Genomic DNA, 17,441 nt, shown 5'->3' on the forward strand with positions numbered 1-17,441 from the left:
ACAGATGGAGTCTGCTCGCAAAGCATGGGAGAATTCCCCAAACATGGGGGAGAAGAGTTCACCAGTGACCTCAGCAGCGTCTCCCATTGCTGGTGGCAGCGGTGGCAGCAGCAGCAGCAGCAACACTGGGCCAAGCAGTGGTACTTACAGCTCTTTCTCTAGTGCATCAATGCCCCCTATTCCAGTCGCCTCAGTTACACCAACAACTTCACTATCAGGTACCAGATGTCAAGTTTGTAGTATCCTGTTGTATTGTTCCTTGGTTATGCTTTCCAAGAATGTAGATTCCATTTGGAATTAAGTTTAATGCAGAAGTAACAAAAGCTTTATGCTAGTATGAATCACAGGATAGTCACGGTTGGAAAGGACCTCTGAGAAATGTCAGAGCTTAACAGCAGCTTCCTAAATACCTTTTAATTAATTTTAATTTAAATACTTCACCCATTCCACTTCAGTCAGATGAAAAGCATATTAAGAAGACATTTTTCTGCCTATTATATGGACTTACGCTACTTATATAGACTTGAAAGAGAAAGTACACTTCTGTTGGCTGCCTTACTGGTTTCATTTTGTTCAGCTGAATGAAGGCGAGCAAGTAGATTTTGGAGCAGATGGTAGTCCTGATACTCAGCTAGTTGCAGTCTTGCTTTCATTTGTGCTCTTGTTTTTGGAGCCAAAGCTTCGACAGCTCATGGCAAAACCTCCTCCGTCTAGGCAGAGCAAATGTCCAGCTGCTGTTCAGAAGTAGTGCTAGTTTCTACCTTGGTTAGGTGAAATCTCAGCTGAAGTGCTTGAAAAAAAACTTCCTTTGGAGCCAGCTCTCAACCATGAGAGACACAACTACTGTAAATTATGATACTTCATTGCAGAACTGACCGAGATGTCCACTTCAGTATTTTTATATGCTCCTGTACTTGAGAAAAGAGATGTGTTATGGTTGCAGTGCTTCCTATAGTGAACTTAACAGATTTGTCCTCCCTGTCCATCTTAGATTGATGGAAACAGCTGCATTAGGTTTCAGTGTTCTTAACCAGCTGTGGCTGTGCTTGCATAGCTGTCCTAAAACTTGGGCCACTGAAAATTGAGGCTTCAAAATATCTTTAGCTGTTTTATGATGTATGACTTGATTCTTTCCTTGTAGGCACTGGAACATACACAACCTCTTCTCTGAGTACGAAGACTGCAAGCACCTCAGACCCTCCTAATATATGTAAAGTGAAACCACAGCAGTTGCAGACAAGCAGCCTAGCTTCTGCCAGTCACTTTTCCCAGCTGAGCTGTATGCCATCCCTCATTGCCCAGCAACAGCAAAGTCCCCAGGTCTATGTGTCTCAGTCTGCAGCAGGTAATAGTGTTTGTGGCTGAGAAGCCACCTGTCTGCTTTTTTGGAGTTCTGAAGCTGGAGAGTTGAATTCAGTTCTGGTTTTGTCTGAGGTAAAGACAGACTGCTGGAGAGCATTCTGTAAGCAAATATTCACTAGTTGTGTCATACTCTAAATATGCAAGTTTCTATCAGTAAGCGTAAAGATAATGCTGTGTTGTTAGCTTGTTGAAGAAAGTAAGTTTAAATCTCTTGAGGTCCTGTTTTTCTGTTGAAGGATCATGAGTCGTCATTTAATACCAAGAATGCTGCAATAGCTTAGAATCATGGCGTTTTTCTTTAAAGAAAACCCTACATGTAGTAAACATAAGTTACATGAAAGTATAGCCTGTTCTTCCCCTTCCTTCACCCAAATGCCTGTTTTGACCAGAATCTGTTTCTCGTCTCCCAAGAATTGCACAGGATTGAAGTTGCATATGCAAGACTGATGGATTCTGGGGGTGAAAAGATACCAAAGCTGGTTAGGCACCTACCTCTTTGGTTTTCTTTCTTCTCCCAGTCTCTGGTAGCTGTCAGACTGAGAAGTGTTGACAATGGCTGCATCTCTAACTCTTCATTGAAAACCTTTCTAGCAGGGAGATGTTTGGAATAAAGTACTAATTGTATTGCTCTTCCTGAGGTGCTGCAGCTCAAATCCCAGCCTTTTATATGGATACAAGTCATCTATTCAATACCCAACATGCACGTTTGGCACCACCTTCTCTGGCCCAACAGCAAGGCTTTCAACCAGGGCTTTCTCAGGTACTCAGTGATTTTTTTTTGTCCCTCCCCTGTTCAAATTATCTTCAAATGTGTACTAATGAGCTCATGGGCACAGGGGAGTGTGGAGCTACAGCTCATACCTACCCTTGCTGTTTTGTTCTGGTGCATGCAGACACTGTTTGAGCTCTGCTCTTCCTGAGAATGCAAGCATTTGTCATGAAAGCTAAGAGAATAAGCTTGCAGTCACAAAATATACTTTATGTAAAAGTACATATTCATGGGAGGTGTTTGTGGCCATGTTAGTACACACTTATTTGACTTTTGTAGTACAAAATTGTGTGTAACCTTGTGCACTTGTTTTGCACACAAATCTAAATAATTCAGTTTCTGATGGTTATTTGCAAGGAACAGTGTACAATTCAATTAGAAAGTAATTTTTTGCATGGGAGAGATACCAGCTCTGCATGTAGCCTTGGGATTTGAAATTCTTTGTTTACTTTTTATAATATTACACAAATGCTGGTACACATGTAACTGTAGCTTTTCTGTGTCACTTTTGTCCTTGTGTATTTAATAGTTTCTTTTTTTATGCAGCCTGCTTCAGTTCAGCAGATCCCCATCCCTATCTATGCACCTCTGCAAGGACAGCATCAAGCTCAGCTGAGTTTAGGAGCTGCACCAGCTGTTTCACAAGCCCAAGAGTTGTTCAACTCCTCCTTACAACCTTATAGGTAGGTAGCATGTGCAGATTTCTTTGGGGTTTGAGTGGCAGAATTTATAGAACTTGCTTCCCTGCAGCCTGGTGTTCTATGCTCAATAGCTGCCTCATCTTCCTGTCTTTCCCAGAATCTCTTTTGTTTGGCTGGCTGAGAACTCTACAGATTGTCTGGGTAGTCTGCCTGTGCAGATGTAGCTGTGAAATTATGGGTTCAAAAGTTCTGCATGATATTTGTACCTTTAGAAAACCAAGCTAAGAAGCTGAAAGCATCAGACTTTAGTGCTAAGAGAACAGAAAAAGAGGAATTGGTCGCTTTTTAATTCAGTAATTTGTTATTTTCTAATAAAACCAACATCAGAGTCTTGGAACACTTCCAAATCCTAGTTTGAACCCCATAGGTGGTAGAAACTTAATGTCAGATGGTAGGGGTTAGCAGGGTATGTTTTAAATAAGTGTTTCTGTTTGCCAAAGAAGATTATAGGAAGACCAGTAGATCTCAAATAGCATTGATAGCTGGACAGATTTTCACTGTAAGCCTTTCCAAAACTTCCTTGCAGTTCCTATCAGAACTGATTTACAGGGGTGTAATTCTGACAAATTTTGTTAGTTTCACTTTGAGAATGTTTATTTGGAAATTTAATTATGGGGTTTTCATGGGCTGTAAAAAAAACCTGCTTGTTGCAATGTCTGAAGTCACAGAAGGTTTAATTGACTACATGTTTATTCTGACTTTGTGCTTGGCTGACTAGGACCAAATGCTGCTTGTTCTACCACAGCTGACAAAAGTTATTGCAAACATTTAGCTAGTTGCAGAAACACAATCAGTGTGGCATGTGGTCAATTGAATAAATGCTTCTGGCTGATCTAGTCATGCACAAACCCAGTGTTAATGGAGTTTCAGGTTGTGCACTTTGTAAGAGGGTGAATACTTCCCCCATGTCTCTAAAGGTGCAGAAGAGGATAAGCCTGGAAACGCACAGTTTACTGGTTTTAAAAATTTTAAAAAATAAAACTAAAAGGTTGTGGAAATGTTTTTAGCTACATTGAAGACAGTCCTTCCCATACATTCTGGAGAGGTTTCTCCGGGGATTGGAGTGCAACTCAAAGAATGTTTTGCAATTAAGAAAATGTATAGAAAAAGTCAACCCAGGTGTATCTGTTGTGGTGCTTTGCTGTACTGTTTTTTATCTTTGTTTTTTAAACAAACTGCAGCTTCCCCCTGCTGGTGACAAGGCAGTTTAATACCTACTTAAAATTAAAGGCTGCAGTGTTTGTGTTACTGTTTTGAAGCCAAAGTATTAATTTGGAAACTACAATTGTCAGCATCCAGTGATTTAACCTATAAGTATTAAAAGTTGGACTAAGGAGATCTGTGAAGTCAGGAGAACAAAGCAGTTTCCTTTATGACTAAGTGGAACTATTCACATGTGGTGCTGCTCCAATCCTACCTTATAGCACAGGAACTAACAACTAGTAGCTTCTGTATATTACAGTTAAGTTATTCAAAAACTATTTTAGCATGCACATCTAAATAGCTAAGTGTACTTTAAGATTTAAATAAAAAGCCTTGTCATGTTTTCCTGTGGCCTTTAGTAGCATCTGTTTTGTTGTCTGCAGAGTAAATAGAAGAATCTGCCTTTCTTAGGTGAAAATCTGTTGAGTAGAACTAATTCCATGTAAATAATGTAACCTGTGTACTTAATTTTTGGCGGCTCATTGTTGAGCTCTGTGTTTTTATGTACAACGTGTCAATCTCTTGCAGATCCCAGCAAGCTTTTATGCAGAGTGGTTTGTCTCAGCCATCACCAGTGGTTCTGTCTGGCACAGCCTTACACAACTTCCCTGCAGTGCAACACCAGGAGCTTGCCAAGGCACAGTCAAGCCTGGCATTTCAACAGACTTCCAATACACAACCTATTCCTATCTTATACGAACATCAGCTTAGTCAAGCTTCAGGACTGGGAGGCTCTCAGCTTATTGATACACACATTCTCCAGGTAGGAAATGCTACAAAACACCAAACTTCTGCAATGGTTTGATACAGATAATGCAGTAATAAACCAAGTATGGCTCAGCTTGGGATAAGCCTGCCTCTGTGATAACTGTGTGTGAAAGTCAAGGTGGCAGGAACCTTAAGACTCTTGGAAGAGAGTTTTAATTTCATAAGGCTACATTAGCATAATTTCTGAAATGAGGATTGTTCCTCAAACTACAGGGCTCCTTGCACTTCTGTCCCTAATTGGAGCTTCAGGTTTAATTTCTGTTATGGTAGGTGATAAAGGGCTATTCTGCCACTCGCAAATGAGAGCTTTGTCACAAGCTGAAACCTTTAGGTTGTCAGTTTCCTGTGCTGTGGTTTCTACTGAACTGGTTGAAATACAGAATAACGTGCCATGCTGTCTCAAAACTGCTCTCCTGAGTATTCTTAACATAATGGTGTCTCTTACTCTTCATAGGCCAGAGCTACACTCACTCAGGCTTCAAATCTGTACTCTGGGCAAGTTCAGCAGCCTGGCCAGAGCAATTTCTACAACACTGCACAGTCTCCCAATGCTCTCCAGCAGGTAAACTATGGCATGGTAAATTTCCTAAATTGTATTCTTCTTGAAAGCATGTTGTTGTTGATGTTTTTTGTGGGATGAGGGTGGAGGTAGGGGCTGACACAAGCCTTAATTATAAAAAGCAAGAATTGAAAATTGATAGCAAAGGAGAGCTATGGCAGCAACACTGAAAAACTGAGTTACTGAAGTTGGATGGCTTACACACTCTTGTTGATCATCCGTCTCTTAAATAGTTCATTTTCCAGTGACAGGCAAAGATTTAGTTGGTACAGTGTTGCTGAGAGATTGAGGCATGTGCTGCAGGGATGGGTTAGTGATGGTGGAGAGAGACAAGCTCCAGGTGCTCAGTGCAGCCCTTTTGTTAGCACCAAATCTCATTGAGATGACACCTCAGTATGCTGCTACATGTCAGCAATACCAAATCTGCAGAAAACAAGTGAGAAGTCGGCAGATAGATTATAATACAGGCAAACAGGACAGCCACATCAGTAACCTACAGCAGGAGGTTTGTAAAATAACTCCAGTAATTTAAATATTTTTTTTCAGTTATTTGTGAAAGATCTGTTCCTTTGCTGTGTGTGGGCATTCTATCACATATACAGGATGCTGCCTAGTGGTTTTCATCTTCTGGTTCAATTTTTTTATTTAAGTGGCTATTAAAAAAAAATTATCTAATTTGTTGAAAATCTAGCATGAAATTTTAAGGACCTTTTAAGAAGGGTTAATGTTTTAATTCATTTGAGCTTGGCTGTCTCTATACTTAGAACCTGCTGTCATTCATATAACAGGTCTGTGGTGTGCTGGTTGGGACTACTGGAAAGTAAAATCTAATTTTTATCCCAAACAGTGTCTGTGTGATGACTGAAATTATATGAAGTAAAAAAGTAATCCCATCCACCCCCCAGACTAGCCCTTTTACTCAATTTATAGTATCTGAGTTGAATTGACTTTACTTCTGTAGTGAAATGGAGTTGAATGATGTTGGAGTTAGAAGCTAGCTTGCAACTTTGGTTCTGAAAAGCAAAGACCCAAATGTCATTAGAACTGATTATAAAGAGAGGCTAAACAATAAATTCATTTACTTGGTCACAGCTCTCTGGATAAATGTCTGAACTTACTGTATTTACCTTGAATATGGCTGAAATCGTAGAGCTCATTAAGAAAGTCAAATAATGGCCCTTGTGTATATGTTACTGGTGACTTTGTACTTCCTTTCCAGGTGACAGTACCTTTGCCAGGATCACAGATTTCTTTGCCCAACTTTGGATCCACAGCACAGCCACTTATTGCCCTACCCCAATCTTTACAACCACCACTACAGCACACGCCACCACAAGCGCAGGCTCAGAATCTAAGCAGACCTGCACAAGTGACCCAGCCTTTCAGAGGATTAATCCCAGCAGGAACTCAACACAGCATGATTGCTGCAACTGGAAAGGTAACAATACTGAGAGGTCTACTGTATAAAAACTGATACAAAGCAGAGCTGTGTGCTGTTCTACAGAACCAGCACAGCAACCCATGTTGACTCTTGCATTTAAAGATCTGCCTTAACTTTAAAAGGTAGGGAGGGGAAGATAAGAAAAGCCAGTCAAGGTTACTTCCTTAGTGACTGGGTCTGTGCATTTTTGTAAAGGTTTAGCTGAGTGTTTGTACTTAACTTGTTACTAGTCCATTTATACTGTAGCAATAAATTTGATGATTTGAATGAGTTTCATAATGACTTCATGGACTAGCAGAGTATTTTGTGTAGAAAATAGTACAGAGCTGTTGCTGGAGCAGCAGGGAAGCAACATTACACTGTCAGGGCTAGTTTCTGATTCTGGTCATGCATGTGTTGCTTTGTTTCTTGTCTCATACTGGAGCAAGTTATATGAGGAAAAGTCTTTCCAGTGCAACAAACTCTGAATCAGATGTGACCTTAAACCAGAATGAAACTCTACTAATGTTACTGGGAGTCTGCTTTTCTGCATAGCACAGCAAGATGCGTATTGAGAACATTGCATTGTATGCAAGGTGCAAGCTTTCATACATTAAAAAAAAAACCCAGAAAACCAACCAAAAGCCTGAGGAAAGCTCTCCTGGAGTGACAGGTCCAGTAAGGAAATAACACCAAAATAGTGCAAGAAATTTGAATACCTATAAGGGAATTCTGTCTTTTATCTGGAGCTGCTGTGGTGATTGCTAATGAGGGGATGTGTGGAGCTGGCTTCCAATCACAAGATCTCTTGTCTTAGATGGAATCACAGATTTACAGGCACCTGAGATTTTCAGATAGTGTGCAGCACAACGCAGTTGCAGCGTACTTTCAGGTGAGCGTTTGTTGGTAACACTGGACACAAACACAGCTAAGCTTTCTGTCAGGTAGAGCAAGGGCTTTCCCCAGAGCAGGGAGTAGTCTAGCTCTGGAGCTGCACCTGAAATCCTTAGAGCTTGTGGCCTAGATTTAGAGTACTTTGGAGTATAAAAATTACCCTGCTGCCCCAATGGTTCACAACTGTGATTAGAAGAATCTCTCTTAAATGTTAATTCCATGTCTTGGACAGTAATGGCAACTAGAATTTCAAAGTCTCTAGATCAGGTTTTCATCATGTTACCCACCAGAATTACATGGTGATTTTTGCACCATTCTAGCTTCCTAGGATCTGGCCAGACCTTTTCACCTTGATGGTTTTTATGAGCTATCTTCCCAGCAGCAGCATGTTTTTTTCTGCAGTTGTCATTAGAAAATGATCACTCATGTCAAGAAGAAGTGAGGTGGGGTGGTGGCCTTAGATGACTTTCCTGCCTCATTTTTAAGGGTTCTATCATGTTTCTGCTAAGGAAAGTTAACATTAAAAAGCAACTCACTTTTGATTGTTGTCATTATGCTTGATGGCCATGTGTGGAAAGATACTGTTCCAGAAACCAATTTTGTTCTGTTGAGTGTATCTGCAAAATAACATGCAAGATTTGTTGCTCCATTTAGAGTCTGCAGATTTGTTGTATGAGTGACAGCTCTGTTTTTTGCTTTTGGGGTTTTTTTTATGGAGATGGGTTATCTTAGGGCACTTTTCAGCAGTTTTCAGGATTATATCTACATACTTTCATGTGGTACCTGAGAAGGGGGAAGGAAATTTCAACCCTGGAGCACTGGGGCTTTTAGGGCCAAATATGTGAAATGAGTCACAAATCCCCTTTCATTATGTAGAAAGAGCAAGCTAAAAAGTAGCATCAAATAGTGTAGGAAAATTGTACACAAAGGTGTTTGTGGTGCTGGGGCTGTCCTCATTATAAGAAGCTGTTTTGCAGTCTGGCTTTCACCTCCATTTAACGTAGCTGTTTTAATTGAGAAAAATGTGAGGTGAGCTGTAACAGTTCCTTAGTAAAATGGAATTTTTCTTTGAATGAGAACTAACATGTCAATCACTGTTTTTTCAGATATCAGAAATGGACTTGAAGGCCTTTGGAGGTGGCATTGATGTTAAACCTGGGACACCACCAGTTACTGGTAGAAGCACTACTCCAACCTCCAGTCCCTTCCGGTAAATTTCTCTTAAGCTCAAAATTCCTTGAAATCAAGGCTATAAAATGTGCCTAGTCATGCATGAGCAGCCAGTTCTGAAAGGTATGTGGTGGGGGCCTGCTAATGTCAAGTGCAGTGCTTAATCTTACCTTAAAAGCAGCATGCCAGTAGGTCATCAGTTGGCCAGAACCACATAGCTGTGAAATAAAACATTAAAAATACCTTTTTTATTAAACAAAACAAGTCTTGTGAAACGACCTGGGATTGTACCAGGAAAGCACAGAATTGGCAGGAAACCATGTGCTTTGGAATAAGACGCAGTTAGTTTATCTCAATTGCGGAGCTCAAAGTAAAAACACTTCAAGGCAATAATTCAGTTGGAGAAGTAAGAATCATTGCAAGATCTGTAAGTTCCTCACAAGTTAAATCAGTAGGCAGCTTGCACGTTTGCTTGGTTTATTGACAGAATTAAGTATCTTGCTCATATGCAGATGCACGTTGTGGTAAACCTATTGGGAGGCTTGTGGGTGAAGTTATTAGTGGGTTGAAGGAGCTTGAAAATGGAGCTCTGTTGCAAGGTAGTTTTGTTCTTTAAGTTTTGTTCTCTGTGCACTAATGCACCATGACTGTGGTTGGTGGCTTTCACTGCAGCAGACTGACTGTTCAGGCTTTTCTAGTGAACTAGAAATGAGAGCTTGAACTCGATGCTGAAGTCATGCCTCCAGGTGTATCACCCACACATGAGAACTCTCTGCAAATCAAGCTCCATTTCCTAAAGAAGGCTCTTCAGTCTTTTCTGGTTCTTCAAAGGCTGTTTGGTGCCCTTCCCCCAGATAATCTTTCAGGCTTCATTTAATTCATGGTGATTTGTCACCTCTTAAAACTTTTAATGGAGGGTCATGTTCCCAAATAAAACAGGGGAGAGCATTTTCTGTGAATTCTTGAAATCTTTTCAAGTGCATTTTGAAACATGACAACAGGTCAGAGTGGAAGCAGCTGCACATGGCAGCTTCTGCTGTGTGTGCTTAATGCCTGTTGTGACAAGCTCTGAACTTGACACAATATAGCAAACAGTGTAAAGGGGTAGAATTGAACATAAGAGCAGGGATGGGAAGGGCAGCACACTTCCAGCATCAGTATTTGTGTTACAAATACTTTTGGGAAAGGTCTCTTTCATACAGACTTTACCCTTGGATCTTTCCATGTCCTAAATATTTCTGATTATGATTTCTCTTTGTATTCTTAAATTGAGACTTTGTTTGCATCTGAAACTAATGGTAGGTACAGAAGAATCTGATACCAACTTCTCTAAGAGTTTTTTTCCCCCCCCTCCAATGCTGAATTTCTAGTGAAGTTGTTACTAAAGGCAGAAACACCCTCTGAATGAGAGCGATGTGATTCCAGCTGGTGTTCTTTTCTTTAGGGCCAGTTCTACAAGTCCTAACAATCAGTCCAATAAAATGAACAGCGTTGTCTACCAGAAGCAGTTTCAGTCAGCAGCTGCTGCTGTGAGAATGACACAGCCCTTTCCTGCACAGTTTGCACCACAGGTAGGTGACTGGTGGCTTCCTACAAACAGATCTGTTTCTTCTGGTGATTCTGTAACTCTGACCTGGTGATTCTGTTACTTGGCTGTGTTCCTTCAGGCTTTATCATGGGGAGGTACAAAATGGAATCCTTAAATGAAATGGCATGAGAAAACTGATTTCAAGATCAAAGCCAAAAAAAAAAAAAACACTAGTAGTGGAAATTCTGTGGTGTGTTTAGTTTTGAAAGTTCTGTGCATACTGAGGAGTTTAGTACAAGTTGTGAAAGATGCAGAACAGATGGTTGTTCTGCTTGCTTCCCTGTGCAGCTGTAATGCACCTCATCCTGTAAAAACAGATCGTTTGGTTGGGGAAAGGGAGAAGCTTTTTGTCTTAGAAGGGTCCCAGTGCGTATGTTAGATGTTGGAAGACAAAGCAGATTTGCAGTTGTTTGTCTGAGATGCAGCTCTGATGGAGCGGTTCAGGTTGGAAAGGATCTCTGGAAGTCATGCAGCCCATACGAAGCAGGGCTGACAGCAAAGGGTTTGATTGGCTTCTTGCATTCCAGGAAGCACAACTTACAAGAGTGGTGCATCCCTCTTACTGGAGGCTGTAGCCAGGCTGCTAGGGAAGTGTAGCCTCTGTGAAAATACAGGGTATTTCTGTCTTTCAGCATTTGGAGTGTTTGAGATTCGGTTTTTCATTGCCACTAGTAGAAACTATGTAGCCTTTCCAGGGCTGCCTTGCACTAGTGACTCCTCTGCTGCCTTGCATGGAACTTCTCCCCCATTACGTGCAGGTTTTAGGTTGTTGGTTACACGTTCTGCTTTCAGGCACAGCAGCACTACAGGGCTGATTTTTTTCTGGAGTTCAAGTGTGGCCTCTCAAGACAAAAGCCCAATTTTCTTGACAGCAGAGCAGCAACTTCTTCCCCATTAAGATAATGCCAACATGCAATCTAGTTGGCAATTTTCTAATTGCAAAATGTCTCTTTTTGTTGTTTTTCCCCCACTTAGATACTCTCTCAGCCTAACCTGCTCCCTCCATTGGTAAGAGCCCCATATACTAACACCTTCCCAGCACCTGTTCAGAGGCTGCCAATAGCACTGCATAGTCAGATGCCATCTCAGATGACCACAGGCCTTGTGAGCCACCCTCATTTACCACGTGTGGCCAGAGGTCTTTGTGGATCAGTATCTGGAGCCAGAGGCAATCAGGCCCAGGCTGCGATGAAGGCTGAACGAGACGTGAAGGTTAGTATTTGAACAGCAGTGCTGTTAACACCAGCTCAGGCTTGACAGCTTGTAGGGCAGGAATGTGTCTGCAAGTTATTTCTTCATTAAAATGCCTCTGGACCCAAAGCTGGGAGCCAGGCCTTTAACAGCTGCACACAGACCTTCTTGAAGCCCCGATTATTATTTATTTTTTTTTAGTAAGAACTTCAGACTGAAAAAATTGTAGGGAGCTTCTTTTTTCAAGAGGCCTTATAGTCAGCCATTGTGAAGTGGCCACTCCTGTGGAAGGCACTCTGATAGCTGGGTTCCAGGAGCCTGGGCTTTCCCAATGAGTGATGAAGCAAACAAACCTGGCCGTTAACTATCATTTCACCTCTGCCTCCCTAGCTCAGAGCAGCAGTATGAACCCTCCTGTTCCAGCCAGCCTCCTCCTTGGTGACTCGGGGGATTCATTTCCCAGTGATTCTAAATCCCTGTGATCATTCTCTACAGTGACGTGGTACGCTCCACAGAATAGGTGGCTGCTTTTCAGTAGCAGGTAGTGATGAGTCATTTAACTTGTTAAAGCACTTTGGGACCCTTGAGGTTGCAGCAGACTTATCTTACTATGGCAGGGCTGCAACACAGGGCATCTGTGTAGGGACAGTGTTGTACTCTTACCCTGTTTTCTGCAGAATAAGTTGCTTCTATCAGTAAATGATACTGAGGAGCTCCATCTACTGTCATTTGCTGTAACCCATGCATTGAGGTGTAAAAGCAAGAGTGTGGTTTTCCTGGTGAGGAATGAGAATTGATACCCCCCTTAAATTGTAGGTATTTGGCCCCTTCAGTTTTCTACCACCAGTTTACGCTAGCTGTAGATTTAACAGGTGATGCTGATTATAGTGTATTGAGTCTTTATTGTGAATTGAATCTAGCCACTCATGGCACATACAAATGCACAGTCCTGGTTTTCTGAATCTCCCTGCAAACACTTGAGAAGAATGTGAGCTATTCTGTCATGCTTGATTACTTGTGATCACATCATCCAGCCTTCTCACCTTAACCTTGGGATGGCTGGAATCTCAGCAGAAGATTTCAAGTGTCCATCAGGTGTCCATGCAGTAAAATCGGACTGTTGCTGCAGTCCTGCACACCAGTGTTCACAGGTTTGTTTTCTGTTGCTGGTTACTTTGAGCAACTATGCAGTATTAAAGCCAAGACTTCTTGTTACAGGCTTCCACTGTTTTGGGGATTTTTCCCTGTTTTCTTTAAAAAGCATAAAATACTTGGAGAGGTGTGTGAAGGTTTAGTGTCTTAATGCAGCTTCTGCTTTGCCTGGATCTGGGCAGGAAAGCCAAGTGCTTGGTCTGAAGCACCTGGTCTGCACTGTGCTTTGCTGACAAATTAAAGGTCTGGTGTGAAAGTAACTGAAACATCTGAAACGTGTAGACAGGCTGGATTTCAGAGGTGGGAGTCGAGGTTGCCACTAGGATTCAGAAGAGAGGGATGTGAAGGAATCCAGGCAGCAGTTTGTGCTGCCTTGGAATGGGAAGCAGGTAAGGCTTCAGCTTACATATAACGCAGCCTTGAATCCACTTGTGCTGCTACTGCAGGCTCTGAAGTCTGTGTCCAGGACAACCAGGAAAAAACGTGGATGCTCAAACTAGATTGTGCTGTTGTGATGGGGTGAGGATTAGGAAGAGCAAGGGAAGCCTGGGCAGATGTGTAATTGTTGTTGAGGAGCCGAGCGCCCACGTGTGGTGACATCTGGGAAGCAACTGGATGGACACTGCCTGTCTAGGGAAGTCTGGCCACTGCGGCCAGTCCTTTCTCTTTCGTTTAGGAAACGCTTCTGTGAAGTCACTCTTATTCCAACGCCCTCTCTTCAGTAAACATATTTTCTCCCTTTCTTAAGGCAAAGCAGAGAGCAGAGGTACTTCAGTCCACCCAGAGATTCTTTTCTGAGCAGCAGCAGCAGAGCAAGCCCATAGGAGGCAAAACGCAGAAAGTGGATGAGAACGGGAGCAAACCCGCCGAGGCAATTCCTGACTCCTCAGGAGTCTGCCAGGACAAAACCGAGGAGAAGCCCAACCCTGCACCTGCTGCCACGACAAAACCTGTTAGAACTGGACCAATCAAACCTCAGGCAATCAAAACTGAAGAAACAAAGTCTTAGAGGCTGCGTTTCCGCAGAGGTGGGGGGAACAGGGGAGGGTGGGTGAGATTACAGCAGCATGAATTTGTAGCCCAAAGGTGAAGACAACAAGTCTTTTCTCCCTTCAGGGCTCTGAACAGGACATGGAAGCTGCCAGCAGTTATGAATGCAAACTGCTGTGTATCCAACTGAGCTTCTAGGCTCTTTGGGCTTGTATCTTCTCTAACAGCATGAAGGCTGCTTTTGGTGTGTGCACGTTCTACACGTGTGCACGTGTTTTGGCTCGCACACCTGTATGCTTCCCAACAGGAAAAAAAATTGAGAAATAGCAACGGCGGGGAAGAAGGTGGTCAGGGAAGTGTGTTCCTAGGCTGATACGATGAATACTCTTTATATCCTTCAGGCTCTGATCTTCAGCTGCTATTTATCTTTTTATAAACCCATGAGTATGAGAACATGCAGATCTGAAGATGGTGCTGGGCCAAGTAATGTGTGTTAATTTTTTGTGCTATCTTGTAATAAACCAGAGGGATTCACGTAGCTGGCAAAATTGCCTTTGCCATGTGACATCTACCATAACACAGAGTAATGCTGACGATGTTGAATTTCCCTCTGAAGGCAGTGCTTTGCTGGCTGCTGCTTCTTGGATGACAGTATACTGTATTTAGATCACCTTATGAAAATGCTACTTGGCCACTTGTGTTCTCTACACCCACTCACCCCTCAGTTGTTCCCCTCTGGAGTCGAAAGGGTTCATTGCATCAATAGTCAGATTTGTTCTGTTCACCTCTGTCCAGCTATCTTTATATGATGCGAGTGATCTTTAAACGGTTTCCAGCTTATGTCTGTAATACAGCAACGAGCACTTGGAGCTTGTGCCACGAGAATAAAAGAAACCTTGTCAGATGAATGAGAGTTTTATCTAAAAGGTGCATTCTTTCTATCAGAGCTGCGTCGCACCACCTCCTTGCCCACAGTGTGCTGGAAAGTAGAATCAAGTCAAATAAATGCCTTTTTAATTGTATCTTCTAGTATTATAGCTGTAGGACAGTACTGTATGATACTTCTGTGAATGTAAGATATCCTGTACCTGCTTATGATATGTAGTAGTGACTGTGCTATACTGGAGCTGTTTTTAATAATGTTATTCTAGAGGTTTTTTTCCAGACAATGATTGAAAAAAGCTAATAAAAAGCACCAGGTACCACATCAGTAGCAGAATTTGCTGTTTTTTTCTGGGATTTTTTTTTTTTTTTACATTTTTTTGAAAGGAAGAGTGAGTTGAAAGTCTAATGTGTATAATTTTGTTCAATGACTGCAGAAGCTGGAAAGGCTATTGCTGCTATTGATGCCTAGTGAATCGCTATTGGTTATCTTTTTATATAAATATATATATAATTTGAACTTTTGGAAACTTTAGCTGTGATGTCAACTTTGGAAAAAAGTATCCCACTTGTAGTGTGAGTTGGCATTGTACAGAAATTAACAGCCATATTGGTCTAGAAATGTTAAACTTAATTTTTTTTTTCCATTTGTACAGGGGTAACGCACTGTATTAAATATGTACGGTCTTATTTACATGGGTTTGATTACAGAAACTAATAAAGTATTCTCTAAATAAAGTATCTGGGTAATCTCATGATTAGCAAAGTGCTGCAGGATGCAAGGGAGAGCACCTGAACATCGTGTGCCCAAGCGAAGAGTGTGTAGCACACCCAGACTTCTAAAGAAAACCTGTTTGAAACAGCTTGTTTCTGTTTCCCCAGCACTTCTGATCTCGTTCTCCAGCAAAGGTCTCACAGGACGTGGCTCCCATCTACCCTGGAAGGAGGCTATTGGCTGCATTTGGAAGATGTCACATCTCCAGCATGTTGGTGAGCTGAGGCGTGTGTTTGGCTTCCTAGAGAAGAGCTGATGGTCGGAGGAGACCTGGAGGAACCCAGCCCATTACTCTGGTTTTAACCAGTGGGTGACTACAGGCACTGGCTGCACGGGCACCTTGATAGCAAGGGGCTGTTCAAAGCACTGGTTTTTCTGCAGGAGTGAGGCTTGGTGTGAGACTTCCCAAGGACATGGGAGCCTTCCTGTGCTACTCCCAGGCTGTTCCCAATCCAGTGCCAGCAACTCACGCTCCTGTCAGACACTCAAATCCCACGATTACTAACTCATGCCCTCAAGCACAAGGCAGGATGAAGGGTGAAGCACCCTCCAGCCCTTCAGTTGCAGGTGTGAAGGCATCCTCAGCTACCTGGGCACCCTCCCATACCACTGTGAGGTGATGAAGCAGCAGGACGAGGTCAGCTGGCCACCAGAGGGAACTAGGTTCACAACAAACAGCAGAAACCAGGTCAGATTTGGTCTCTTGAATAGGAATTCCTGCCTTGGGAGAAGGTGCTGGTGTGCATTTCACCTCCAAGGAAAGCCAAGAAGGGAAATCGAGTCACAGGTGTTGGGGTGGCTCCGCAAGCGCCGGTGGGAGCCATCAGACCTGCCTTTGGGCAGGGGTGTTGCTGACAGCCCCGTGGTGGGCCAGAGCAGGCAGAGCTGCCTGTGCCTGGCTGGGTGGGAAGTGCTGGTCTGGGAGCACCAGAGGAGCTGGAGTCCTCTCCTGACAAGGTCAGTTCTTTAGGGGTTAGACCAGTAGCACTATGGTGTAAATGAAGGTGCTGTAATCCACAAGGAGCGATGGGCAGAAGTCACCTCTGAGTAGGGAACACCACGGATAAACTGTCTTTTTTTACAGGAACTGAACAAGGGCAACTGCAGCAAATGCTCAGGGAAAGGAGGGTGAAGGTAGGAGAATCAAGTGAAGGCAGACACAGCGGTCTGGTCTATAAATCTGCTATAAAAGAGTCAGAGTTTTGCTGGTGTTTCCCTGTTTTGAGGCTGTCTTCTGCCTGGTTCCTATTGGAAAGACCCCCTATAAATGGGGAACTATTTACCAGACGATTGTATTTTTGAGGAAATGCTGCTGAAAGGATTAATCTTAAATTCTCCAGTAAAGCCACTAGAAAAGTCAGATGAGTTTCCCACAGTCAGCTGTGGGAATGTACCGAGCTTTCGGCTATTTCTTGCGCTGAGATGAACAAAGATAATGTTTCTGCAGAAAATTAATTAAAAGCAAATGCTTGAGCATTTAGTGCGTCTGAATAACCTGCTCTGGATGCGTGTCTCCCTAAAACAGCCCCCAACCCCCTCAGCTGCCTTGAGGCCAGGGTTAGCTTTCAGTCACTGACCCCAGTTCATTGAATATTTGTATGACATTTCACCAGATAACTTGCTCCTGGCCATTTACGCTGGAATAGATCTTGCTTTTTTTATTAGAGTGGGATTTGATGTGTAATCTCTTTTCTAGGACTCTAGTCCTCACAAATAGCTCTGTTGAACCTCCTATAATTTAGAAAACTATTTTGTTTGGGGAATTCACTTGTTTTTCTTAATAATGTTCAGTCTGTGCAAAGGCAGTAACGTTTCTCCAGGGCAAGAGCAGAATGGGGTTAAATGTGACTGGGGCCAGATCCAGTTTCTCCTGACCCCTCGCTGGGATGCAGGAGGGGAGGGACTCTACGGGCTTGTTTTTGCAAAGCCTGTGAAGTCAAGCCGATTATTTGGTGCTGCTCAGCTCCAGCCCAGCTTTCTGAAAATCCTGTGTACATTGGTTTGTCTTCATTTATTT

General features: G+C 42.6%; 1 protein-coding gene across 18 annotated transcripts in view; it reads left to right on the top strand.

Annotated features, from left to right (window-relative positions):
* PRRC2C (proline rich coiled-coil 2C) overlaps positions 1-15,387 on the top strand; it is a 70,902-nt gene extending 55,515 nt beyond the window's left edge. For 8 of the 18 annotated variants that reach the window (XM_051625664.1, XM_051625663.1, XM_051625673.1 and 5 more), the window contains 11 exons: positions 5-218; positions 1,142-1,345; positions 2,001-2,122; positions 2,678-2,814; positions 4,564-4,798; positions 5,258-5,380; positions 6,582-6,800; positions 8,783-8,886; positions 10,291-10,417; positions 11,410-11,646; positions 13,526-15,387. In XM_051625664.1, the coding sequence (XP_051481624.1) occupies positions 5-218; positions 1,142-1,345; positions 2,001-2,122; positions 2,678-2,814; positions 4,564-4,798; positions 5,258-5,380; positions 6,582-6,800; positions 8,783-8,886; positions 10,291-10,417; positions 11,410-11,646; positions 13,526-13,786 (1,983 nt within the window). In that variant the 3' untranslated portion in view covers positions 13,787-15,387. The remainder of the gene's footprint in view (positions 1-4; positions 219-1,141; positions 1,346-2,000; positions 2,123-2,677; positions 2,815-4,563; positions 4,799-5,257; positions 5,381-6,581; positions 6,801-8,782; positions 8,887-10,290; positions 10,418-11,409; positions 11,647-13,525) is intronic. The other 10 variants (XM_051625679.1, XM_051625680.1, XM_051625682.1 and 7 more) reach the window with 7 other exon arrangements.
* Positions 15,388-17,441: the final 2,054 nt, after the last annotated feature.

This window comes from Apus apus, chromosome 7 (assembly GCF_020740795.1).
Source record: "Apus apus isolate bApuApu2 chromosome 7, bApuApu2.pri.cur, whole genome shotgun sequence".
Lineage (NCBI taxonomy): Eukaryota > Metazoa > Chordata > Aves > Apodiformes > Apodidae > Apus > Apus apus.